Source organism: Astatotilapia calliptera, chromosome 2 (assembly GCF_964374335.1).
Source record: "Astatotilapia calliptera chromosome 2, fAstCal68.1, whole genome shotgun sequence".
In the NCBI taxonomy this organism is placed as follows: Eukaryota; Metazoa; Chordata; class Actinopteri; order Cichliformes; family Cichlidae; genus Astatotilapia; species Astatotilapia calliptera.
Genome location: NC_137423.1, coordinates 21,698,310 through 21,726,259, shown reverse-complemented (window position 1 = coordinate 21,726,259; position 27,950 = coordinate 21,698,310). Strand labels below are relative to the sequence as shown.

The 27,950-nt window shown below is 39.4% G+C and overlaps 1 protein-coding gene across 3 annotated transcripts in view; it reads right to left on the bottom strand.

The window, feature by feature from the left end:
• The window catches only part of pigg (phosphatidylinositol glycan anchor biosynthesis class G (EMM blood group)), an 83,789-nt gene that overhangs the window by 40,160 nt on the left and 15,679 nt on the right, over positions 1 to 27,950 (bottom strand). For all 3 annotated transcript variants that reach the window (XM_026186956.2, XM_080306256.1, XM_026186932.2), the window contains exons 5-8: positions 26,557 to 26,695; positions 20,078 to 20,290; positions 10,653 to 10,870; positions 9,044 to 9,328 (exon numbers count right to left, since the gene is read on the bottom strand). In XM_026186956.2, coding sequence (XP_026042741.1) covers positions 9,044 to 9,328; positions 10,653 to 10,870; positions 20,078 to 20,290; positions 26,557 to 26,695 — 855 coding nt within the window. The remainder of the gene's footprint in view (positions 1 to 9,043; positions 9,329 to 10,652; positions 10,871 to 20,077; positions 20,291 to 26,556; positions 26,696 to 27,950) is intronic.

The window sequence follows — 27,950 nt, the reverse complement described above, 5'->3', positions numbered from 1 at the left end:
TCTAATTCAATAAGATCTGAATAAATAAAAAGGTATCGTGGGGTCACGCTGACCTTGGCCTTTCACACCCAAACTTAGCTCATCTCTGAATCCAAGGGAACATCCCTAACTAACTTGAAGAAATCTCTGACGGCGTTCAAAGAGCTACACAGTCTTCAAAAACGGGAAAGACACAAAGCATTATGGACAAAATTAATGCCTCCAGCTACAGCTGTCACCAGCGGGAGGTATAAAAACAGTTCAATTTCAAACCCGTTATGCCTGCTCTGTTCATGCAGACCAAAACGAGAACAAGCGTTAACTGATGCATGTGCTATTTGCACTCAAATTTAAAAAGGTACACCGTTCAGACTCCTGTTACGATGAACGGAAATATTACTGCCAAACATCAGATCATCCATCACATGTCACTACTGGATGTACAGCAGCAGGTTCCTGCCTTGGCACTGCTGACAGTGACCATGAGCTGTCATTCATAAATTGCAGTCGGTCTGTTATGGATGCTTCAATCCCATTTTTAAGATTGCTGTTTGTCCAATCGAACACTTGTATGCAAATGATTTTATTCACTGAGCTTAAGTTCAGGCTGAGTTCAGCCAGCCTCTTAGCTCAACAGCAATATTTTAACCTAACAAACAACAGACATGCATCTCAGCCTGTCTTTGCCTTGATGACAAAGACAGGCTGGGATGATATATTCAGCCCCTCCAGGATACAGTGGTGGCTTCGCTGTGGGACCGGGCTGTTGCAGAATAATTTCCCCTTACACCAGGTTATTGTTATTGCAACCTTTACACCTATCCCTCTTTAAACAAGATGCCGGGTCATTAAATATTTGGTCTAGCAGTTATGTATACACAGAAAGAGAAAAACATTACTTAACTCTGGATATAAAAGTCGTGGGTGAATACATTTTCATATATTAACAGTGCACTAAGAGCAGGTTGCATTTTTATTAAGGTCTTTTCAGGTTTTTACGAATATCTTCTAGATTAAAAAACAAAACAAAAAAAACAACAACAAAAAAACGGCGTGTTCCTAAACTCTCCCAAAATATAGTTCTCTACGAGTCCCATAGTTTAAGTCAAGTAGAGATTGTTCATCTGTTCTGTGTACGAAACTATAAGCCATCCATGCATTACTGAGAAAAGGACTGATGGCCTTTATGCCTACAGCTCCTGTTTTTGAGATAAAACATGTCACATCCCAAAGGAAGCTGTAATATAGTTTTCCAGCTTCACTGCTCCTTGCTCTTTCCTTCAGCGGCTGGCAAATTGTGAAATCAGAAAAGCCTGCTGCATACTAATCTGTGTTCATGGCAGGGTTTCAAAGTAGATGGATACATACTTAATGAAAGTATTACTTAAAAAACAGCAAAAACAAGTAGCAACATTTACCCAGGCTAATATAACCAAGTGATGCAGGATAGATAAAACTTCACTAAATCATTGAGTATACAATTTGCATGCATTAGCAATACAGCAGATGACACATTTATGACTCAAGTTAGTCATCGGGTTTAACAGAAAAACTAGAGCAAAACACTCAAGAGATACTTCAGTTTATAGAAAAGTTATTATAAAAAGTATCACTGGCATACGTATTCAACACCTCCTCCACTGTGAGTGGAGGAGGAGGTAGTCACTGTTCATTCAATGACATTCGAATGAACGCTGTCCAGGCAAAATTGCTATTCAGCTATTATTAGAAAGAACTGCTTCTTTTGATGCATTCGGTTATATCCTGGTCTTGGATATTTTTGAAAAAAGGGTTGAGACTGGACCTGTTGAAATACTAGTGCCTACTAGACCCTAGGCTGAACTCAACTCTATATTGCAAAATAAAGAGTCTACAATTATACAGAGAAAACCCCAACAATCACATGACCCCCTTTGAGCAAAGACTTGGCAACCGTGAGAAGAAAAAACTCCCTTTTAACAGGAAGAAACCTGCGGCAGAACCAGGTTTAGGGGAGGGGCAACTATGTGCCACGACTTCTCTGTCTGCTCTTTTCACCAGCAGGTCAGGGCAGATGATTTCATCCTCCTAAGTCTTTCCTTTCTTCCTCCCCATCAAGGTTGTTTGATGTTTTCTCTGTAATACTGTAGGGTCATTTTCCTACAATATATATTTATAGAATATATTGAAAGAAAATGGAGACTTTAGTGATCCTACTTGGTTCAGATATCACTTGCAGGACAGGACTCATTTTATCTCAATTTTATTCCCAAGCACGTCACCTGTTAAACACAACAAGGATCAGTACATTGTCTCTTTCTATACAAGCTAAACATTAAGAATTTTCTAGTTTTGGTGGTCCTATATGAATTGTAGCCTCACTTCCCTGTTATTAGCTGACCGGAGTAGCACCTAGTGTGGTGTTCTGCTGTGGCCCACTTACTTAAAGTTTCAATTTGTTGTGCATCAGAGATGCTCTTCTGCACACCTTGGTTATAACACGTCAGTATTTGTTACTGTTGCCTTTCTGACAGCTCAGAGCAGTTAAAGCTATTTTCCTTTGACATCAACAAGGCACTTTCCCCCAAAGCTCTGCTGCTCACCGCTAATTTCTCTTTCTCAGACCACTCTTTATAAACCTTAGAGACGCCTGTGCAGGAAAATCCCATTAGATCAGCAGTTTAGACCTGCCTGTCTGGCACTAACCTTTATTCTAATGCTGTCTGAACTGTAGCTGGTCGTCTTGACATGTGTACAGTTAGATTTCTGTCTTAACAAACAGCTGAACAGGTGAACCTAATGAATTGCTGAGTGAGTGTAAATTATATCCCGACTTAGTTTTCTGTGCTTTTGGCTGGTCTACACATCACTTACTGAGTCAGGAGGAAATTATACTCCCATCATGTTCTTTGCTGAGAGTCGAGGAAATTTAGTCGAGAAACAATCATCATATATCTTGTAAAAAGGAAGTTTTAGTTTATACATTTAAAAGAAACCAGTTAATTAAGAGGGCTTCACAGGGCTGTTTTTATTTACTAATGCTAGGGTTATGGGTGTGGTCTTACATTAAACAAACACATGAGGGTTTTTCATCTTCACATGAACCATGAAGTGAACTACGATATGGTCGTCTATTGACTTGAGCAGATCATTCTAAATAATGCATAAATATTCTCTGACCATGCTGAGGGCTCCATGTAGAGTAGAACATAAATCAGGACTTGACCCGAAGCCTAATGTGCTGAAGTAGAATATTGCTCTGCCCTGCCAAAGGCCTTTTCATGACAAAGCACAGCTACTGATGTAGCAAATGACCTTTTAGTCTTTCTAGCCTAAAATTATTGGAGGGTCTTTGATGCCACCGTTGCATCTATGCCACTTAACATCACTTTTCCTGTGAAACCAATGTGTCCAGTATGTGTGTTTGATTTATCATATTCTGCCAGCTGAACCTGCCTTTCCATCACGCAGCTGTGAAATGGTAATACTGACTCAGACTGACTTCCGAGCTCTGCCATTTAAAATATGACTTTTTCCACTCAGGCATAATAAGAAATCATATTAAACTCTTGTGCTGGTGACAGACTAGAGTAAGCTCCTTACAAAAGTCATGAGAGACTCAATAGAATCATTTATTAAGGGATTCTTAGCCTTTTTTTGGTTGTTGGAAAAATATTTTGGCTGTTCTCTTACCCACAAGGGGTCTCCCACAAGGGGTCTCCCACAGCAGGTAGCGCCGCATGTCTGAGTTGGCAGATTTTTTTATTTATTTTTTAACGCCGGATGCTTTTCCTGACGCAACCCCAACAGAATCAGTGTCTCCTCCTGGGATCGAACTGGGAGTCATCGCTTGATAGGCGAATGCATGAACATGATACACATTGCAGGTATTTCACACGTCTTTACAGCTCTTGTACAGAACTACTTTTTTAAAATGACCTCACCTTTGGGTCATTAAAACTCACTTAAATGGAATTCTCATCACATTTTTGCTGGAGCAGCAAGTTTTTCTTTTCGTTTCCACCTTGCACTGAAACTAATGAGGACAGAGAGTGAATATATGTTTTGGACAGTTTCCCCAAAGCAGTTATTTGTCAAGTCTAACCAGACACAGCTCTGCACTTAGATCCAAATGGATTCCTGAAAGTATACAACATTATTGTGCCTTAGGATTATTTGTCACATTTTCCAGCACTACATGCTACATCTGGTAGTAGCTTCAAACACACCTTTGTGTGAAATCTGTCCAAAGGTTTGTAATTTTGAGCAGATTTCCTCTTGTCTGACAAATATTCAGGGACTCCTGGGAATTCATCAATGTAATCCTTTGATACAAATACAGTTTAACAATAAAGCAGCTTTATTATTTAATCTCAGTATCAAAATGAGTTTGTCAGTAATGACTTTGAGGACACAGAGTCCACTAACTGCATTTCCTCCCACAGGTTATTAAAAAGATCTTGGCTGTAGAGATGGGCCATGATTGTAAGCGCTTAATCACCACTTTTGGAACGAGAAATAAAACATGGCATGATACACAACGGCACTTTTATATACACTCTAGAGTAGCAGCAGGACTAAATCCATATGTAGCTTTTAAAGGAATCAATAACATTTAAAATCAATTTCAACATCAACAGGAAGCCAAATTATGGAAGCTCAACACAGTTGTTCTATGAATAGTTAAACATTTCAATATATCTGTAGAATGATTTAATACCTGACATTGATTATAATGTGTATGAAAGACTGACTTAGCTTCCAGGTCTTTAACCTGGATTCTATCTAATGGCCAGCAGGTGGCGACTCTTGTGGCTGAAATGATATCAGATTATTATCAAAGTCGTTGGGTGAATGACCCTCCAGCTCCCTTCATGTATGACTTCAGTAACCACTTTTTTTTAAGTCTTTAGAAATTGAAATGCCAGTTTGACTTCTTACTGAATATAGCATGATGCTCATGTTGTGTTCCCTGTGAGAGTCAAACAGTGTGTACTGTGCATGTGTGCTTGCAATTGTGCATAGTGTTTTGGGTTTTTTTGTAATAGCAAAGTGACTTGAGCGAATGCCCTCTCGTTAACGTTGGCGGTCCGTCCAGTTTACATGGTCTTCTGCCAATCCTGCATGAGCATGTACTGCTCTTCGATTTCTCTTTTAGCTCCACCCCCTGCTTCTTATGACTGATTTTGATTTGCAGGCTTCACAAATCCATGATTGTAATGGTGGGCAACTATGGACCTGTTTACAAGTTTACATTTAATTTAAAATTTGTGGGTCTGTCAAGCAGAATCCAGTGCTGTGATCCTTCACCAGTTGAAAAAAAACAATCCATTACAAAACAACCTGAAAAGATCTGAAACATTAAAGTCATCTATCAAAGCTAAATGCCAAATTATTTTCAGCTTCAAGTCTCGGGATTTGTTGCTTTTTCTGTTTCATATCACTTCAAATCTCACATCTTTGAGTTTTTGTGTTGGAAATTCACCTTTCACTGGCATTTAATAAACTCAACAATAATTCAATTAAGAAGGAAATACCTCCAGGCTAAAAAAAGAGAACAAAATCCATTATTGGTTGCAGCTATAATCAGCAGCAAATATTTGTGTTTGTTTTCATCCACTCTGAAACCATCTAAATACTGTACTTTGAGTTTGCTGTACATACAGCAGTGCTTTCGATTTATGAATGACTTTCAGCAGCCAAAGAAACGACACTGCTTTGGTGTTTGTTGTGATCAAGCTTTGCTTTTATAAGTGCATTCTCCACTGGGCACATGCTCACACAGCCTTTCAAGGTACTTGGCAGGAAGGACGTTTCATGAATCCTGCAGAATTTCAGTTCAGTGGCTGAAAACAGCTCTTTGACATTTTTGTTTCTACATGAGTTGAGCTTCAACAGTTTGTCTGTTTGATTTTTCTGACCAAAGTCTGGTAATTTCACAAAAATCTGCTGCTGGTACAAAAGCACATTTGTCATCACAGGTCATCATCATTACCTGCCAACTGAACTATGAGCACAGTTTTTTTCTTCACTATGACATTTGTAAGACTCAAAAGAAAACAGTCTTTTCACGGTCACTGGAGCCAGAGAAGAAACACCTCCAGTACTGTACGAAATCCTCCACATCTTCCAGTGTGTCGAGTCGGAGAGTTCATTTCCTCTCCCAGCCTAATGACCCAAGTGGATTCTTCTGACTTTTTTTTGCTACATCAGCACTTTCTCAAGAGTTCCCAGAAGGCAAATGAGATGTAACCTTTACAGATAAATTAATAATGAGCAAAGAGTTGCAGCAGCAAAGGGAAGCTACTGTTAAAGCCCTTTAAACAAGCACTTATGACTCAAAGCTTCCATTTTTCACTGAAGAACCACTTCAACCTTTCTATGATTGATAACTTACTTCAACATATTGCTGGGAATTACTTCAGTTTGTTGAAGGACAATTTAACATTGCAGTGATGGAAAGAGAAAATTACTGAAACAAATTTAAACTACCCAAAACCTTTGATAGCACCGCCAAGAGTGCGTTATCGTTAAGGCTTAACAAATACACCACTTATCTTCTAACTGCACCAGCAGTTAGAGTCCAAATGATGGACCATCTTTAGTTTTCTTCATTTTCAATTCAGATTCACAACAAGTAAAAATCCTGACTGTCTTTAAACTACCTGAGTGATGTTTTTACGTCATTCTCCTAAAGGATCCTGGCAGTGCATATCTTCTAATTTACTATTTTAATTGTTAGTCAGACTCGACACCCCATCTGTCCACTGTGTTAGTGTCTGTTTTATTTACAGAGTTCGCAGTTTTATGGGCACAGTCAGCAACTCTTCTTCCAATAAACTGGACAGTATGTTGAGAAACGGCATCTACTCGCCTAATAGAACCACAGTCTACTGATGCATCCACTCATATAATATTTTATAAGACATTTATATACTAGTGTAACTTTTTTTAACGTAACTTTATTATGCAGAAACAGCTCCACTTTCCCACCCTCGGAGCCAAGTTTTTGGCAATAAAGAGGCATACATTAAAAAGTGATAATATGCAGCAATTGTACATTACATGGATTGACTTCTCCAGTCAGGTCTTATATGTGTACATGAATCAAATAAGTGTTTTTAATTTGTTTTGTCATCTTTTAAATAATTAATGGGGGGCAGTTGGAATATATAACGCACTTCAGAGTTTTGTATGTTTATGATGTCATGTATGGCTGTGCTTTTTAGCCTTGTTAGCAAGCTAACTGCTGTTTTTGGAGACATGTTTCTAATGTTGCCTCTATACATGAGCACAGTGGATTTAAAATCAAAAAATTAAGTTGTGTTTGAAGATCAGATTTTGAGTTTTCATTTACAAGCTTTAACAGAAGTGCAGAATTTACTGTTGAGGAATAACATACGTTTTTATACACAGCACCCCGTTTTCAAAGGCTCATGAGTACTTCGACAATTGATTTTATATGAAAGTTTTATGTCAAGGGGAGGCCTGTTCCCTCGTTATTCCATAAAAAAAACATTCAAAGAAAACTGGAATTGATTCCAAGTGTTGTACAAGTGAACCTGTATTTGGTAGTTGTGTTCAAAAGAGAGGCTGATGCAAGGGAAGGAGGCAAGTATTAGTCTGAAAAACCATTTAAAAACAAACAAAGACATAAAGCCATTTGAAAAATGAAAAAATTGGAAAAATGGTAAATGGCCTGTATTTATATAGCGCTTTACTAGTCCCTAAGGACCCCAAAGCGCTTTACATATCCAGTCATCCACCCATTCACACACACATTCACACACTGGTGATGGCAATCTACATTGTAGCCACAGCCACCCTGGGGCGCACTGACAGGCCAAATCAACAATCTGGTATATTCCTGAAAAGGCCAGCTCAGCAGCTCAGGAGCACCAAACACCTTCAAAGACCACAGAAGATGAAAATAATTCAAGAACGCTCAAAGAGGTAGCTGCATCATTGTCAAGGTCCACAAGAGACACTTTCGTGAATGGAGACAACAGAGTGCAAACTTCTGGTTGCACTTAAGAACTATCAGAAAATACACTTTTATTAAACTTCCTGAATTAAAGTTGAAGAGCTGCACTTTAATTGCACCTTGATTGGTTAACTTAAATCCCACTGCGGTCATGCCACAAAAAATGTGTCACTGCACAAGAACTAATGGACCTACCTATAAACCCCACCACCTGACAATGCAGACAATACTGCTACAACAATGCTTCAATTTGAATAATTATTTCTGTGTAGCATGGAAATGTTTCACACACAGGGTAAGAAAACACAGGGTAAACACACCAACACCACAAACTTCTGGCATGTCAGAAGTCATGATTATGTGATCACTGCTGTGTCCAAAAATATTGTTTGTGTTGCCTTTCTGCTACTCTCACCGTCACTCCGAGTGCCTGACTCACAACAACAACACAATATCATTTGCTTAAACGCACTACTATTTCTCACTTGTTTTCTTGTGTGATACTGCAGAGTAATCAGAGTAATTATTGCAGCTCTTCACAATCTCTGAAGCATACAATTGTTGTCTGCAGTTTTAAATTGACTAAGAGGCACTTACTCAGACACTTCTTTTAAGCCACTTTTTGGCAGAATCTTTTTTTACTTGTCAAAGTGAAAATACACTAAAACTTTTTTCTGAGACTGTTGAGAAGCACTCAAATGATTTAAATCTACATCCTTAAAGACTCTGCAAACTAAATCACTAAGTGAATGCACAACAGACAAGAGCATGCCGCTCCAGTAGATTTAGCAGGTTTTCTCTCAAATAAATTCCAAAAGTCACTTAGGTAACGTTTCTCTACCTACAGGAAGTGAAAAATTCAAATACAACAACACAAATCTGTTTAACAAGCAGCGAGGTTTCTAGAGAGATAGATGGATTCACTAACACTCAGTCTTTTATCCTCAGTGTCCCTTTAAAGCAATCAGAGAGCAGCAGAATGGGTTAGCGCGTTAGCTTGTGCATTCATGCTTTACATGCGGATCCACTGTATGTAAGTATGGCTCTCTGAGGGCTAACATCTGTTACAATATCTACCCGTGTTTCACTGCACTTACTCACCTTCCCATGAATCTTTGCACCCAGGGGGAGTCTTCGTGTTGCTATAGAGACCAGAATACAAAACATTGCTGAGGAGAAGGCAACGGCAGCAAACACGAGACCCCAGGAGAGGCTGCAGAAGTAACAGGAGCTCCCAGCAGATGTGCACACCAAGACGTGCACTGAGGCAAGAAGTAGGCACAAAAGGTAAAAAGGCAGGGAGAGCAGGGCCGAGAGGATGGGGAGGTCCACTGCTGCGGCACTGCTGAGGGCTTCAGGCATAGCCAGCAGTAAGACCAACAGGAGCTTAAAGGCCAGGAGAGACAGAGAGGAGAGAAAAAGTCTTTTACAAACCTGATGCAATCATTGTAATCTCCAGTTTTATAACCTCCCCAATTTATGTGAACAGTGAAGAGCAATTTAATAACAAACATAATGCATGCATGTACACGTTTAACTGATTTTCTAATTGAAAGAGACTTATGATGCTTTTCTCTTATTTATTTATTTTTTATGCAGTCGTGCTAAAAAGGTTTTACAGATCAGGACAGATTAAAAATCATCTGGTCCTCAGTAGGTCTGAAAATTAGGTAAATACAACCTTGGATGAAAAACAGCAAATGATAAATTACACTGTTTCATTACATCCATCCATCTGCTTATCTAATTCAGGGTCGCAGGGGGGTAGCCTATCCCAGCTGTCATGGGGTGAGAGGCTCGGTACACCCTGGACAGGGGTCATTATATATTTAAGCAAAAGTGAGCCCAAATTTACAAGCAGTATGTGAAAAACTAAGTGCATCCTTACTGCTTCCTTAAAAGAGTAAATAGCAGCCGTGTACTGATAATCAAAAAATTTTTCAGTAAAGGGAGCACCTCTATAAAGTTTGATGGTCTGGAGCTTTTAGATGTGTGTTAACACAATGCCAAACCGCAAAGCCACAGCAGTGGTCTCAGAGACCCAACTGTTGCTCTCCATCCATCTGCAAAGGGTTATAAGGCCATTTCCAAACATCATTCTACAGTGAGAAAGATTATTACCACGTGGAGATCAGACTGTGCAATGTTCAGAGAAACTGCAAAAAGCCCAAGAGCTCAAACTGTTAAATGTTGAAGTTCATAATAGTACAATAAGAAAAAGATTGAATGAGTAGGTCTTGTTTAGAAAGGTTGCCAGGAGAAAGTCTCTTCTCTCTAAAATAAAGAATTCAGTGTGTGTGAGCTAAAAGCTCAGCTATAAACGCTCATTTCAGACAGTTTCATGGCTATCACTGACATCAGTAGAAGGGGATATCCCTAATATCCCTAAGAAGAAAGCCGGCTTAAAGGGTCAGTGGCCTTAATGGAAGAGGACCTAAAAGAACCAAAACAGACAGTGGATGAACTAATGGGTTGTAGCAAGGCCCAGTACAAGATAAACACAATAGACCCCCCTCTAAAGTAAATCTATCTTAGGACGGCTTCATTGTCACAAATATTTCCACTATCAAAAAGAAAGCATGACACCTGGTGAGGGTTTAGTTTTTACTTTTTGTTGCCGTGCACCTCACTCCCACACTCTAAAGCTGATAAGCAGCACACCAAACTATTACGAGTGCAGATAAAAAAAATATGATGATTCGGTCCTTACCTGAAAGACAAACACCATGCCTGCAATCATGGAGTACATGTCATACTTGCCCAGCTGTTTGCTCAGAGCAGCGCTCATGGCAGCTAGGGCCTCCAGATACTGCCTCAGGACCTTTTTGCCCACATTGGTCAGCACCTCGGAGGTGTTTCCTTCCAGGTAAAGCTTCATCCAGTTCCCGTGAGCCTTTTCTGCCACACGAAACTGCTCAAATCCCACCTCTGGAGTGGAGAGAAGTGGAAGGGAGCATGTTTTAAAGCACTATTATTTGCAATGCTCCAGCTACTGCAATCTGAATTTCAGGAGGGAGGGAGTGAGTGAGGAGGACATTTATAGCACCTGATTTTTTAACAGTTTATGAGGAATTTCATTAGGTTTACAGTTTGATTCTCACATAATTTCTTGGTTTGCTGCCATGTGATTAATCAGGACAAACCTTCTAAAATACAAAAACTAAGTTTTAGCTTTTATTTAGAGGAGAAAAACTTTGCTGCCTGGATCTCGGTGACCTAAATGAAATATTCCTAATGTTATAGGATAAACCATTCGCTAACTGTGGGTATTATTTCCTCATAATAATGACCAATTTTTCCCCATATGCTGACATATTAATTAATTACAATGTTAAGCCACAGGTGGCTGATACTGGTACAGCTTGCGGAGTATTTTTACTACGAGCTCATTAAAACCCCAAACTGATCCATGACAAATGTGAAGAAAAGGTTTCATATTGCTGCCTACCCTGTTGTAATTTAGCCAAAAGAAAATGCAGACATATTCCAACTGCTTGTTTTCTTAGCAATGAAACTATTTATGAGTTCATCAATCATTGATGTTGAATTCTGTTTTTCAGAAATAGGAACCTATTAAATTTCATCATTTTCTTTTTCCCGCGTTCTTGTGTCAATAACGTTCGCTAAATTGAAAACAATACGCCTGTGGTAAAACCATTTAGTTTGGAGCAAAGCAATGTACAATTTATCAAGATGCTAACTATGACAAGCTGTGACTCATTCACATGTTTACAGATGAAATTATGCTCCCTTTCATTTTACTTCAGCCTGTTCAAGGACGAAGCAACGTGTAGGCTTGTGTAGAGTTGTGGTATACTTCAGTGAAACACACACACACTACTAAAAACAATCACCTATCTCAGCAGCATAGGCAGAGATGATAAATAGTCACTGTGGCTTTGCCAGACAGAAGGGTTGGTTGAAATATCAGAACTTTAAGCCACAGGCATGAATCATGCAATATCAATGGCCCTGGTCATGTTTCATCTGTCTAAAAGTACAGGGATTGGTTAATGGCTCTGCAAGACGCCTGAGGTTACACGCACGCACGCACGCACACACGCACGCACACGCACGCACACACACACACACGCACACACACACACACACACACACACACACACACAAACAAACGAAAACACAATATGAAGATTGAAGCAAAGCAGACAGAGAGAGAGTGAGGCAGAGAGAGTTTCTAAAGTTTGTATCGCCACAGCTGAACTTTATAAAGTTGCAGGTTAAGTCTACTGTAACTCTAATAAATGTGACTGCAAAAACAGAGAACCCCCCCCCCCCCCCCCCAAAAAAAAAATATCATAAAATATTTAACTTAGTGCACCAGACTGAAGCTGAGAGTGGCCGAGCATTATAAATCCTTGCTAAGTTTTTTCTCCAATGAGCTACTTTTTTGTCTTCCTGATGAAACCTCATTGAATACTGAAATCAGAAACGGACAGAAGGCGGATTTCTCCTAAGCAACTCCTCACACGCCCAGTAAAGATTCGACCCTAACAAATGTCCAACAGGCATGCTACTTAAAATAACATCCCCGGCGAATTTCCCAGCAGTGACAACTATTACATCCTTTTGCATAACAGCTTCATGATTACCCAAGTGGACGAATACAAAAAAAGGCAACATATCCAAATGTAGGTCTGCTGAGATAATTTCCATTTCATCCCATCTCTATGGAAACCAGGGACCAAAATAAAGTGGAAAAACTGCTGCCAGTGCCGAGTGTTTTTTTATGTTACAGGAAATAGTAGTCGTTTTGAAAATGCTGCATTTACTTCATGTAGAAGTTTGCTTCGGTTCACCACATCTGTTTTTTTACATGGGCACATTTGTATACAAAGTGCACAAGGGCTATCATAACATAAATAGGTTTAAATCTTTACACAGGCCTAGAGATTGGTTGGCAACCCCAGGAAACCTCTGATAATTAGTAGAACCCCCCACAAGTAGGGAGATCCTGTCTGTAGCATATTGCTGTCATCACCCATAGTTTACATGGAGGATGGCAACTTGTCAGCATTTAGTCTCCGGCTTGTAGCTGCGCATTTTAAAATCTGCTGAATGAAACGGTAAGGCACAACTTTTACGCTGAAGCCAAAAGGTCTCTGTTTCCAGTTTGCATCACACATTTTCACAGTTTCACTATCACTTAGTAAGTAGTTGGCGAGTGTTTGCAGACCCACAGTGAGACTAAAGCAACCTGCTGGCAACAAAAGGCAATTGCAAGAAAGGGGGCCGGGTCGTGGGGGCAGCAGCCTAAGCAGAGAAGCCCAGACATCCCTTTCCCCAACCACCTCCTTCAGCTTGTCCGGGGGAACACCAAGGCGTTCCCAGGCCAGCCGAGAGATATAATCTCTCCACTGTGTCCTGGGTCTGCCCTGGGGCCTCCTCCCGGTGGGACACGCCCGGAACACCTCACCCCGGAGGCGTCCAGGAGGCATCCTTGTCAGATGCCCAAAGAAGTTCAGTCATCCGGGAGGGGCTCAGAGTGGAGCCGCTGCTCCTCTACATCGAAAGGAGTCAGTTGAGGTGGTTCTCTAAGGGAGAGGCCAGCCACCCTTCGGAGGAAGCTCATATACTTGTTTCTACACTGTAGCAACTGCCAGCAACCACTCACCAACTAGTTGTGGAATAACATAGTCTTCTCTTGCGACCAGTGTTTACCAGGGAGTTACTGACATGTCTCTAGGCCTTAGTTCTTCTAGGCCTTAGCAATCAGTTCCACAGTGCCTACCAGCAAACTCCAATGACTGGGGGTTAGCAGATGTCTGCCGACCAGTCTCTAGGCTTGTGTGATTGGGGCCTTAAAGGCCTGGAGCTGAGTCACACTCAGTCCACTGAGATGAGGACACAGCCTCCAGTACATGGGTTGACCAGTAGGGCAACCCAAATATTTTGTGCAAAGCTGTGATCTGATAACGGTCCTCAAATTTAAGAGATCACAAATCTAATAACCTGTTTTTCAGATTTGACATTTCAGCGTTATTTCAATGATGTGATAGAAGAAAAGAAAGATGATAATTAAAACCACTGCAGAACCTCTCTGGTGACACTGGGTGGAAAAAACTATTGCAAGGCCATAAGACGACAATTATTGCATGATCACATGATGAATAGCCTGTGGCCATGAGTTAGTAATGCATAGAAATTGCATAATTAATTCTTAGTCTGTTCACAGAATATAGAATACAAGGGTAAGCGCAACAGGGGTTTTTAATCACTCAAAGACAGCAACAATTTAATTTAACTGTATTTTATTTTAATTTTTGAAATTTGAAAGAGTATGCTGGAGAACTTAAGACTTCATCTTATCACAGCCTATAGTGATAACTATAGCCGGTAATTACAGGTTCCAGAGGGTGGTCTTCAAGCAGTTTAGTGGAGAGAAAAGTCATCTAATGCAAAGAAATGCAAAGGATCCAAAGTGCATTAGTAATCGCTGTTAAAACAAAAGAAATGTCTTTGGAAACAAAGCATCAATCATTTAAATTTAGAAATGAAAGCACTTACTATAATCAATTCACATCATCAGGAGTTGCTGCACAGGAGTACCCTATCGACTAGAGCTGTGCAATATGACCAAAATCTCATATCCCGATATAAGACATCTATCGTCCGATAACGATATATAAATCACAAAAATGTAACATTTTCTGTAAATTCTGTGAATCTCGGGCAGCTCGACTTGCGTGAAGTGTTTCCTGCTGGGTGTCATGTACCTGGAGTCGAGTGTTTTAACCGATGCATGACATAAGTTATAACGGCTGAAGTTTTCTTTGTGAGTATTTATTATACGGCGTGCTGCAGGGAAAAGCCTGTTTTAATGTTTGAGACTAAGGTTTATTTTTTAGCACATGACGCCTAAAAACAGGCGCTTGTCCGTCCGTAGTGTGGTTATATTAAATATAAGAGAAAGAGAGAACTTTAAGAAATTAATATATCCACTACAGTGACCATCAAAACAATGAAAAAATATTACCGTAAACAGTTTATTTTGCGACACCACGAAACAAACAATAGTGTACAATGTTTTTATATCGTCATCCGATATATATCGTTATATCGAACAGCCCTACTATGGACAGCAACTTCCTATGGACATGCTTTTATTCTAAAGTGGAAGAGTAACCTATTTGGTGTTTTCTCGCAAGCTCTAGTGATGTTCTGAACTGCTAGACACCAGAAGCCCGCACCACGAAGCAGGATTTGGGGTCATGCAGGTAACTTCTGGGATAATGCTGCTTTATACACAAAAGCAGGTTATTCTTTACTAGTGTACATCGCTCAGTAAATTATGCTGGAAACCTACTTGTTTTCCTACTCAAGCAGATTACGCTACCTTTGTGTGCAGAGTGCAAGAGTCTAAAGTTTTTTTAATAGCATCTGAAGTCTTAGGTCTGTCTCTAATGATGATCAGTAGGATATATGGATTCTTATGTGGATTTACAATCCTGTCCTAATTTTTTTTAGCAAAACATTGATTTACAATTTTAAGAACCTATTTGTACATGGTCTAAATTTACACTTACACAGCTGCAGAGCCTGTGTTGTTCTCAGTCTATATTATGTGCTTTAATATGATAGTTTCTTACTTTATAAAATCAGTTGCTCTGCTATAGATCCTGCTAACTGAAGCCCTTGCATGGGAACGTGCTTTTAGCTAGATTGATAAACCTTGGGTTAACTTTTGGACTACATCATGACCATTGGTTATTAATTTTGTGGCATTAATATTCTTTTACACCTACTGTGTGGGGTGTAAAGTAATCTTCATCTAGGATTCAGTTGAGTTGCTATGCAAAATTATATCACAACACATCAATCAGTTGTGCATATATGTTATTGAAAGTAGAGCTGGGCGATAGAACGATAACGATATGTATCGCGATATAACTTTTACTCGATAGAGAAATTAAGCTATCGCGATAGACCTCGCCGCTCTTGTTCTCTTAAAAAAAAAAAAAAAAAAAAAAAGGTCAGCCGATCCAAATTCAGTAGCGCAGAGCCGAACCAATCACAGCCGCAGCGTCACGTCGCGTGACTTGTTACGTACAGCACAAGTGCCAAGCCGCACGTGTGTTTGTTTGGGAAGCAGCCAGCGGGTAATGGAGGAAATGAGTGTACCGACTAGAAAAATCAACCGAGCGTGACCGAAGAGAAAACCGATGATGGTTCCAATGCCGGAGAGATTGTCGAACGGAAGAGCCATAGAAGCTCCGTAGTGTGAAGGTATTTCGGCTATTTCAAGTCTGACAAAAAACAGAGTAGCGTGCACTGTAAATTGTGCCGAAAGCAAGTCTGGAAATACAATAAACTGGTGCATGCGTCACACTGTGCGCCACGTTATTGTTTCGGTGAAATGAATTTCTACAATACTGTTACTGTTAATTCTACTCTCTGCAGTGTTTAAATGCTTACATATACACACAGTTACTGTCCCTCCACACTTACGACTCGGTTCTGCTTCTATGCCCCAGCTTTGTTTACTTTTTCCCACCGAGGCTTCTAGACTTCTGATTGGCCAACATTTCTGCACGGTTAGGAATCTAGCGCCACCTGCTGCTTTGGCATGTTCATAGCAGCGTTTTCCTTCATTTCTGCCTTTATGTGTGGACGGGATTATTTTTTAAAACGAAAACGGAAAATCTCCGTTTTCAAAGAAACCCGTGTACGTGTGGACGTAGCCTCAGTCTCTGACTGGAAGCGCTAATTCTTCATTCGGCTTTTGTCAGACTAAAGTAACTGTTAAAACTGTTTGAAAAGCTCAGCTATACAACAAGGAGAGATTGAGAATTTTCTTTTAGTTCTCAGTTTATTTGATACTGACAAAAGTTAGTCAGTTTTGTCTGTTCTTCTGTAAAACAAACTAAGATTTATTTTTAGAATTAATATTTTGTTTCTAAGTGGAATTGACAATTTAGTCTGTTTCGTTTGTTCTATTTTGAAACTTAAACGCTTTAGCGGCTGCCTTTTGTGTAGTTTGCAATATTTGCCTTTATTTATCTGAAAAAGTCTCATGTTCCTTAAGTACATCTACCCTGTTGAACTTATTATGGGAAATAAATATTTAAAAACAAGCTGCTGATTATTTCACATTTTACTTGTGAGCAACGGCACATTTAAATCTTACAAATATAGTTATTTGGCTTATATCGTGATAGATATCGTTATCGCCTGAAATGAAAAAAACATATCGTGATATGAAAAAATCTCATATCGTCCAGCTCTAATTGAAAGTGATGGAGTTATTAAATAGTAGTGTTGTCCTTAAACAGTCAGGTCCATACAGTAAGTACTGTATCTGTCGGACCATAAGGCGCATTAAGCGGAACAAAACAGTCAGATAAATCAAACTTTACTCAACTCATTCTTCTTACTTCCTCCACTTCTGTACCTTTGATTCATTAATGTGGAATTCTCTCGCAGCTGCTCTATTCCCATGCTGTTGCAGTATATTAATGACTAACCTTGGAATTGTGGATGGATTTTTGTCCCTAACCATCAGGAACCCTCATGGTAACTTTTATCGAGTGGAAAAAAGTTAGCGTTCATCCTCCAGCTTCACTGTGTTTATATTATGCTAGCATAGCTGTGTCGCTAGCGATCACGTAGCACATTATTATATCCCAGCTAGTGCAACTTCAGTAACCCTACAAACATCACTGCTGTTTAGTTTTTTGTCTTCATTTATGTTGGAAGTGATAGCAGAGCTGTACGTTTTCATTTGTTTCAGAAATCTCTCAGTCAGAACATGCTATATCATATTTAGGTGGAAGCTAGCGAGCTAACTTCCTGCTAACTTCTAACTCCATTAAATTTAATAAATTCTGTTTTCATGGATGCCTGGATGTTAAACTTAATTGTTACACCTGGTAAAGCAGCAATGCTGATCATTTTATTAAAGATGAAAGAATTTAGACAGCTTTTAACTCTCAGTGATGCTGCAGTGTTCGTTTGACTTTGGGACATGAAGCAGTTTTGGACCCAGATTCCTCTGCAAGGCTCCTGACTACGGTAGCCGTAATGCTTAGCTTTATTAGCTTAGCTTTGTAGCTTAGCAAAGTCGTACTAAAACATTTTTTGACAGAGTTTTGAGCGCCGTGTACCACATAAAATCGGTTTGAGGTCAGTAAGCACAACCAGAATTCATACATAAGATGCACTGTCGATTTGTGAGAAAATTAAAGGATTTTAAGTGCGCCTTATAGTGCGGAAAATACGGTAAGTGAACATTCACACATCACAGTGCATTTTAAAATAAGTTAATCCAGTACTTTTGTGAACCATTTTGAATAAAGCAGAAGCATTGTGCTATTGCCCAAATTTTATAAACCTGCTATATTTGTACCATTAGTTACTCAGCTTCATGGAAGTTAATAGTATGATGGACTATTAACTTCCATCCAGTCAACTCCCAAAATGAAAAAAGTAAAGACATCATCTGAAACTTAAATGTGTTATGCTTTTCTCGACTCCCCCCCCCCCCTTTGCTCACAACATTTTCTCTAGGATAGCATGCTTAGAATACAACTTAGTCAGCAAAAACATTTAGGGAAAACAACTTCTAAATAAGAAAATGCTATGTGTCAAATTATTTATGTAGTTCTATCGCTGCCTCTTTGGGATACTTTAAAAAGATAAGATAAATTACTTCTGACTGACGGTAATTGCTGCTGTTGGTGTATCGAATGCTTCTGAAAGTGAAAGACGGCAAGAGAAAGAGTGGGAGACAGACAAGAAGGGTGGGGAACAGACTCAAAGATGGATAACTCAGACAAACTGCGTGACCCCGAGATGCAAGTAGGGAGCAAAGCCATGTGTGAATATGTGCATGCATTTGCAGAGATGCAAATGCATGCACAATGCATGTTGAAGATCAGAGCATAGACTAAGTTGTGGGAGTTGGAAACGCTCCCACGACAACAAACTGACTAGTATCTAATGTTTGGCAAAGGTTAGTGCTTTTTTTGTCTCAAACTCTTATATCATTGTAAAGCTTTTAGTGCCATATGGTATGTCTGCAAAGTCACACTGGGTTTATCTTTGACAACCAGGAACTTAAAACTCACTGTAATCACAGACATTTAGAGGATTTTCTAACTGTAAGAAGAATATTTTTTTAACATCTGCTAAACACCATTAAGGCCCATTAGTGCCTAGTAAAACCGCCTGTTTGAATTTGTTCAGTTTCATCTGACACATGTTGAAATATATAAATGATCAAGTCTGCATTTTTGCTCAGGATTATAGCCTTAATTAAGTAGAATCTTTTGAGCTTGTTAGATGATGCGATGCTGCCTTCACTTTAATCAAACTGCTTCAGGTTAAACCATCTAAGAAAACGCTTTGATGCCAAAACACAGAGACAGACTCAAAGTAAATCACTTTTGAGCCATCTTAAGTCTGTACCATCTGTCACAACTGTTATACGCACAAAACTGAGCGGACTGCAAATTAAACTGTAATTTAAATGCAATAATGACAGTGTTAGCATCAGTTCACATATGTTAGCTCAACAGCTTATTTTACTACTTGCAATAGAATTAGCAGACTCATGTTGGTGTTTACTCTTCTTTTAGCTCAGTTCTTAATCTGTGATTATGTATAAAGACAGTATAGGTCTCCATTAGTCCGTCACTAGAAACATCCCTTTTCACATTATCCTTACTCACTGTTAACATGGGAATATTTAAACGTGCAGCTTTAAGCAATGAATAGGTTCGATGCAAGTAGCAGGCGACATTATAAATGACTTTCACTTTGTGGAATTACGACATTAGCTGGACTTTTTTTTTTAAATTTAAAGTATGCCTCCCTTAACTTTAATAGTTTAGGAGAAGGCTGAGGAATAGGGAATGATGGGAATTCATGGATGTTCCAGCTTCAACAGAGTTCTAACTGACATGAGGTGAAGAAAAAGTTCCATATCTTAATTTTGGAATAACTATGCCTTAAATTATTTGGCATACTTACGCTGCTGTGTGCAATGAAAAAAAAAAAGTAGCTACTGACACCATCACCAGCCAGGAAACAATACAGCATAATGATGAGAGTACCTGTCAAACAAGGTCTTGGCTTTTAACGAGTCCAGAGGAGGAACACAGTGAATCTGCAACCAACCTTTCTCATAGTCGGATATGCTGTCTTTGAGCAAGCAGCTGAGCTGGTGGCCATTGAGATGCAGGAAGCGCAGCTGGTCTCGCAGTGAGGTTTCCTCCAAGACACTCTGGATCACGCGGCCAACGCTGTTCTGAGATATGGGCAGGCCAAGGCCTAAGGCCAGGGTTGGGGTTAGGTCAACCTGCTCCACCACTCCTGGTTTCTCCATTCCCGCTGAGAAGACAGGGCAAAAGGGCAAAGAGTAAAAAAGACACAGCTGGTGCAATGGCTGATGGTGAAATAATAACTGGCATGTTTTTGGCCCAAACAATTTTGATTTTGTTTTGAAAATATTTGTTACCCACAGTGATTTTTTTTGCTCTATCTATCAACCTGAATCTACAATCTATCTGGCTATGCTACAGCCGTCCAAGGGAAACATTAGTTGTGCGATCTCGCGTCCAAATGATTTGAAGATGGGGACCAGTCTGCAACCACTTGCAGTCAGCTGCTTTTTTTAAAGGGACTTAGGGCGTAAAGAATGCAATAAAATTGTGGTATAACTGTCTGCTATTAATTTCTGATTGAAAGAGGTCAAGCTGGCAATTACATGCACCAAAATTGTACCAACCAAAACAATAACTTTGGTTACTAGCCGGTGGTAACAGCTATCTGAGGTTTTAGATTTGTGTCTGCAAATACTTGCCAACTAGGAGGTAAGTGGATAACACAAACGGAAGAAGGTTTGTCTTCAAAGTAAAAGCCCAAATGTGTCAAAACGGACAACTTTTACTTTGACTGTTTGTGGATCACTATAAACAGAAGCCTAAATCAGAAACCAGAAAATGAACAAATTGAAAGAAAAAATATCATTATTATACGATTTGTGGTTGTCATTTCTTGAAGCTTGTCAGACACTTAAGTTGATACTTGGCTTCCTATCCTGAGCTTTCAAGTATACAAACAGAGAGTGGGAGTATTTTCCCAGATTGTCATTGAAGTGAAGTTTTCAGGTTACAATGATGAACTAAACTGGTGTGTGATATATTCAAAAATGAACAAAGCAAATCACATGTGTGGGGAAATGGGAGAGCCACATACTGAAGCATGAGACAAACCCCACAGCTATGATCTAATTTTGTAATTGGACACAATGAAATAAGCCTGGGAATTATCCATTTCATATTAAAAGGAGATGGATTTGCAACAAGACACGGGTTTTGCTGTATTAAGCTCATAGCTATTTGGGATAATGCCACAAAGCTATCAAGGATATCGGCCTTGTTTAAATCTGCTAGTTAGCGATAAATGTCCCAAAAAAATGTCCAAAAAAATAATAGTCTTCTTCTCAAAGGCGAGTACTTTTCAAACCCGCTGGAAAAAATTAATTCATCTTATCAAATGTTAATCCCACATTAACTGTGTCTTAAAACCACACATTAGAATTTTACAATGTTGTTTTTTGTTCTCTGACAAGCAGTAAGTAAAAGCCTATACAGTTACGTCCAATGAAACTTCTTTAGAACAGTACCTGCTTGGTTTGCACTGTAATTTCTGACTTACACAGAACGTTCCCACAGAATAGATGTGTCATAACACAGTTAAAGGTTACAGCGGCTGAACGCTGATTCATAATTGAGAAAACTGCAGCTAGTGGAAATTCAATGTGCAATCCAATATCTGCCTTGCTAATGTAAAATACAGCCATAACCAGTCATACATTTTTGAAATGGTACAGTGAGGGATCATTCAGAACTTCTGGAGGTCACAGCTTGAGCACTAGCACATCAAACCAAAACAAATGTGTGTCGACCATGTTTTTTCATTTATGACCACAAAGGTTGCGTATTTATTTTTTAAAATCCAGCTCAAAGGATGTATATAAAAGATGAAGAACGCTATAACACCATCCTAACTTTTTGAAACAGGATGTGAGGAGCAAGAGGTGGATTAAATCTGAATAAGAAAATGATGGACACTGCACTTTCACAGGGTCAGACACAAAGTAGGTCTGCAATAAACAATATCCTGCTTTGTGCCCCTTTATGACTCTAAAGCTGCGTTCGTGCTGGAAGCAATTCACAGTGCCGAGGTAAAAAGTCAACACTCAGTGACTATGAGGTTAAAAAACCCGACACCAAGTGGGTGGATCCCAAGATAAATCTGAGTCTACTTTGAGGGGAGTGATTGAAGCAACTACCAATAAGAGCACAGGGTATTGCTGACTGATATATAACCTGGTAGTAAATATATTAAAGGTTTAGGCAGCCAGAGTCTGTAATGCCGGCTTCACAGCGATGGGCGAAAATCCAATTGCTCCCTGTGTGGCTGCAGCCTAATGGGACCATAATTTACAAGATGAACATCATATTGTATTCATTAAACTTTGAAACTAGTGACTGAGACCTTAACATCATTAGTAAAATAATTATTGAAGTCACAAAACAAAAGAGTCAATGGTAATTTCCCCATTGAATTCTATTTCATTTGACCTCTTTTAGAAACAAGTGTTGATTTCAGTCAGCTTCTTGAATTACGGCCATTTGTATACAAAGGATGCCCTTTTCATTTTAAAGTAATTGGAAAAGACATCAAATTAATTGCCAGGAGAGGCCTGTTCACTCGTTATTTCATCCCAGATTAAGCAGAGAAAAGACCTGGAGTTAATTCCAAGTGTTGAACTTGGATTTGGTAGTTGTTGCCTGAGGCTCTCAATAGGAGGCCTACAGAGCACGAAGGAGGCCAAAGGAAACAAAACTGAAGGCGCAGATCGACAAAAAAGCAGCTGTAGTAAAAGCCTACCAGAGCATCTCAAGGGAGGAAACACAGCATTTGGTTTATAGGTTCCAGAGACAAAGAGTCATTGATTTCCATTAAAGTATTAAATACAGTCCCTATATTTAAAAGGATGCTAGTTTGTCCAATCACATTTGAGCATCTGAAAATGGGGACGTTGAATGAAAAGTTTGTAATTGCTACAAATTTCATTTAAAACTGTTGTTAAACTCCTTGAATTAAAGATGGAGGCCGACCATCAATCACAACTTGATTGTTTTTAAAATCCACTATGATGGTACATGGTGCTACAACATTACAAAAGAGGTCTCATTGTCCACAAACCTATGGACCAAAATGTATGACAATAATCTGCTGAATTAATACATTATTAATTATGTGTTATTACAACAACAACAAAAAACTCAAAGTGTCTTCCTGACCTATCAAATTTCCTTGGACAAAAGATGGCTCCTTTGCTGAAACTCCTCTCATAATGCACTCCATCTGCAATGCAGACTCCAAGTTTCCACAGCACACTTTTTTTTTTTTAAGTTGTCAGACCAGTTTCCTATAAAGTCACAAATCCACCTAGATTTCATTTGAGCAAACACAAACTTTCCACTGTCAGGAGAATTTAATAAAACATTCTTTCTGTGTCCAAATCCAAGATAAATACAAATTATCAAAATACATTTTCTAAGCAAAAAAAAGGACGATTACAGAGCTAAACAATAACCAGAAGATTTCTGATACCAACAGTGTCTTATTAACGCAGCTTTGCCCCAAGTAACATCAATTAAATGTGTTGTCAATCTGCAGTAAGAGGGTTTTATTTTCTCAATGATGCATTCAGATTAAAAAGTGAAGCTCAGGTAGTGAGGTGGTGCTGAAGTCTGATCGTCCGCAGCACGTTCTAATGAAAACAACAGACAGATGAGCTCTCTGCTAATGACCTATCATTCTCACAACGTTCAAAATAAAGTTCTGCTAATGAAGGCCACTGATTGCACTAACTGATGCATTAAAATAGAACACACTTGCATCAATATATTTACATCTAAAGTGGTAATGAGTAACAAGTCTGTGCCTACAGAAAGAAAAAAAATCAAGGTACAGAACTTTAAATAGACGTCAGTGTCCTCAATGTAGTTCAGTGATTCAAATAAATAGATAATAACATAAAAATGTCCCTACATCAAGGAACTATAGGGATATTTCATGATTGCTAGAAATCCATCCATCCAGAGAAGGACTGCTCAGTTATCAACTAAACCTAACATTATTGGTTAGTGAGGGGCATCCATGAACTATACGGGTGAAACACACAGACACACGTATCTGCTGATAGGTTCCAGGTAAACGGCTACTTGAATAAAATACTAAAATGTCACTCACCAAAACTGAAATCCAAACTTCTGATGGGTGGCATCACACCACTTCCACACTGCCTTCATTGTTCGGCCCTGAAGGCTTCTGCTTATTTTAACTACCGTTAATCGAATTGTCTCAATAGGACACAAACACTCTACAAACACTGGCGGCAAAAGACCTCGTGATATTTTTTGATCGTGCTCATTTAAACTTACATATTCAATGTTTCAGACCTGTTTGGATTTTGTTTTATGTTCGTTAGAAAAACTTTAAGGTACAATATTTTCCACTCCGTGTTTGGCATAGAGATCACCGGTTTATGAATGAACTTGAATGAATGAATTCATTCAAAAGAAGAGTTTATTTCATTGAAGAAAACACATAATTTGAAACGTACTTCATCAACTTTCTGTGGTTGTTGCATGTTTAATATTTAAACCAAAAACCTCTGGTGGTTAAGAAAAGAGTCAGTCAAACTGTGAGCCCAGCGGGAGGCATAAAGTACAAACAAAACCACACACGCTGTAGCAACTCCACTTAACTGTTAATGATTAATTAAGGTGAATGGTTCACATATAATAAAATAAAATTAAAAAAAGTAAGTGCCAAGACAGTTTCAAAAATAGACTTGGCTGAGAAAGAAGCAATTATCACGACCGTACTTTCACACTTAAACACATTCATTGCTGCAAAAGAAAGCTCTGCTCATAAGCCTCTGTGTGCAATGACACTGTTCCTCACACTAATGAAACGTTATGTGTGAGAACTCAAGAAAGGCTGTAGCAGCTGGCAGACACATTACAAAAATCACACAAGCTCTTCAAGTTAATGGCAAGTCTGCTGCCACTTGCATCCTTTAAACGTGACCTGTTCTGATCACTTCCAGATCCATATTTTCCATTCTTGGACACGAGCAGATTTGATCACATTTAATCTTCTCGTAACATCCTGCAACTTCCCAAAATTGACATCATTTACTCTGTGCATTACCCTGCTAATGTCAAAACCTCAGATTCCTGGCTGCTGCTACTGTTGAAGTTTTAAACCAGCTCACTCTGGAGAGCCTGTTGTTAATTTCATGAACATGTTTGGGTTGTTCACAGCTCATTTGGATTCTTATTCCAATTCTCTGCAGTCAAAGATATGAAGTACTGAGTAATCAGAATGCATAAATGGTGTGGAATAAGTCATTCAAGTGCCTGTTACCCTCCCTTTAAGCCAACTTTCTTATGATTGGCTGATTTGTAAAGAGAAGGCCTGAGCTTCCGTGGCCAGAATATACCCACTACAATGTGTTTTACAGAACAAAAAAAACATGTAAACTGAGCATTTAATACAGTCTGAAGTATTTGGCTCACGTGGATTACTTGAACATGTCCTGAGCCATATTTCATATGAACATCCACACACAGTCACAGGTGTTTTAAGTAACTCTGAATGTAGCGTTGTGTTGGTGCCAGACGGGCTGGTTTGAAACTGGTCAGGAACTGCTGATCTGCAGGGTTTTTGCTACACAGCTATCTCTAGGGTTTATAGAGCAGGTACAAAAAATACAAAGAGAAAATGTCCAGTGAGCAGCAGTTCTCGGGGTAAAAATGCTTAGTTGAAGCCAGAGGTCTGAGGTGAATGGCCAGGCTGCTTCAAGCTGATAGGAAGAGAACAGCAACTCAAACACCCACTAGTTACGACCAAGGTATGCAGAAGAGCATCTCTGAACATGTTAAGCCTTGCCTTCCAAATGCAGAAGCAGTAGAAGACCACATCTGTCAGCTGAGAACAGGAAACTGAGGCTACAATTTGCACAGGACCATCAAACCTGAGGAGCAGAAGATTGAAGAAAAGCTGCCTGTTCAGAATCTCAATCTCTGCTGCGACATTCAGACGCCAGAGCAAACAACATGAAAGCATGGATCCCTCCTGCCTTGTTTCAATGCTGCTGCTGGTGTAATGGCATGGAGGATATTTTCTTGGCACACTTTGGGTCCCTTTGTGCCAATTGAGCATCATTTAAACATCACAGCCTCCCTGACTATTGTTGCTGACCAGATAATGTGCCATGTCTCAAACTTCAAATCATCTCAAACTATGAAAGTGCAGCGTCCATCATTTTGACTATGACAATGAGTTCATCCCACAGTCACCACATCTAAAATCCAACAATACACTGCTGGGATGTGGTGGAACAGGAGATTTGGATCATGGATGTGCAGCAGCAGAATGTCAATATGAACCAAAATAAAGCAGTAAAATGACGTCCAAACTGGTACTATTAAGATGGAACTAAAAAGCGAGTGCATATGACAGAAAATAAGGAAACATTAAAATTAAGCATTAAACAGTAGAACAGTTACCTTTTCTTTTGAAGGCTGGACTTATGAGAACCAAAGGTGTACTGACTTCCGGCTCCGAAGAGCCTCCGTGGCTGCCGGTCTCCGACATGCCGTGGTCTCCACACAACACCAGCAGGTAAGGCAAGGATCCCTCGACTTCCTGAGAGAAGCAAACCTGAAGGTTAATGGCACTGCACTGTAGATGGAAGGCAAACTTTAAAGCTCTGAGATGGGATTTATTCAAGCCTGGAGCTAAATGTGTCTTGTGTCAGCTAACAAAATAAAAACGATACATCAAGTTTGGAAAACAACAATTCGTTAAAATGATGGCTGCTGGGCTAATGGATTACTTCTTCAGATATCTTTTCATTTTATTACGATGGCGAAATTCGACAGCAACATAAAAGGAAGGTATTAAATAATTACTTGTAAAAACAGAAAGCCGTAACAAACACTGAGGCTGTTTCATACCATCTTCAAAAAAAAAAAAACACACACACAGAAAACAAAAACACACAGAGGGCGAATCGTAAGTCGAGGATGACAGACTGTGATCAAGCTTGGTTTCTTCCTTAAGTAATTCCCTTTCAACTAGACTCACAAGAGTCTTCCATTGACAATGAATTCAACAGGGAAAGCCTTGTGAGTCATAGCAGAGGGGCTGGTTTAAAGGCATGACTGTAGATGTTAACAAAACAAAAGCCAGATCCTACCACATATTACCAAAAGACACTTCAGTTCTAATGTTGTATCATACCCACAAACAATATCAAAGGCCATCATTTATTATTTAAGAGTGAAAATTGTAATCCATTAAGCAAGACAACCTGAAAGACAGACAAAGTAATCATTAATGAGGTAGCTGGGATAAACCCTGCCAAGACGAGTTGGATAACACGAGTATCCGAGCAGAGGAGCAGAAAATGCTGCTGTTTTTGTAGATGGAGCTATTGAACGAGAGAACATAAAAACATGAAGAATGGTCTGAGCCGAGGCTGCAGGTGGAAAGCCTGCGCTGAACTGTGCATTTGTGCTTTGCTGAACAATTATATTAGTTACTCAGCACAGCAGCAGCAAAAGACTATCCTCTGCCCCAGATTTTACCTCTTGGATGCTTGTTATAGGATGGCACTGGACACAAGGGACGATGGGGGTAAAGAAAAGAAACTAAAAACCACCTCGCCACACGCTGAGTGAGCCTCTTTTCTGTTTAAGATAAGTCAGAGTTTTCTCCTGGATGAAAGCACGGTGCCGACCTCTTCTGGGAGACGTTTTTTCACACTTCATAACAAACCTTTTTTGGGCCAATACACTGTCCTGAATCAGACACTTGCTCGTGTTCTCCATGAGTAAGCCAGGAGGAAAAACAAAAGCTTCACTTTACTCTGAAATCATGTTTTTTGATCTGGTAAATC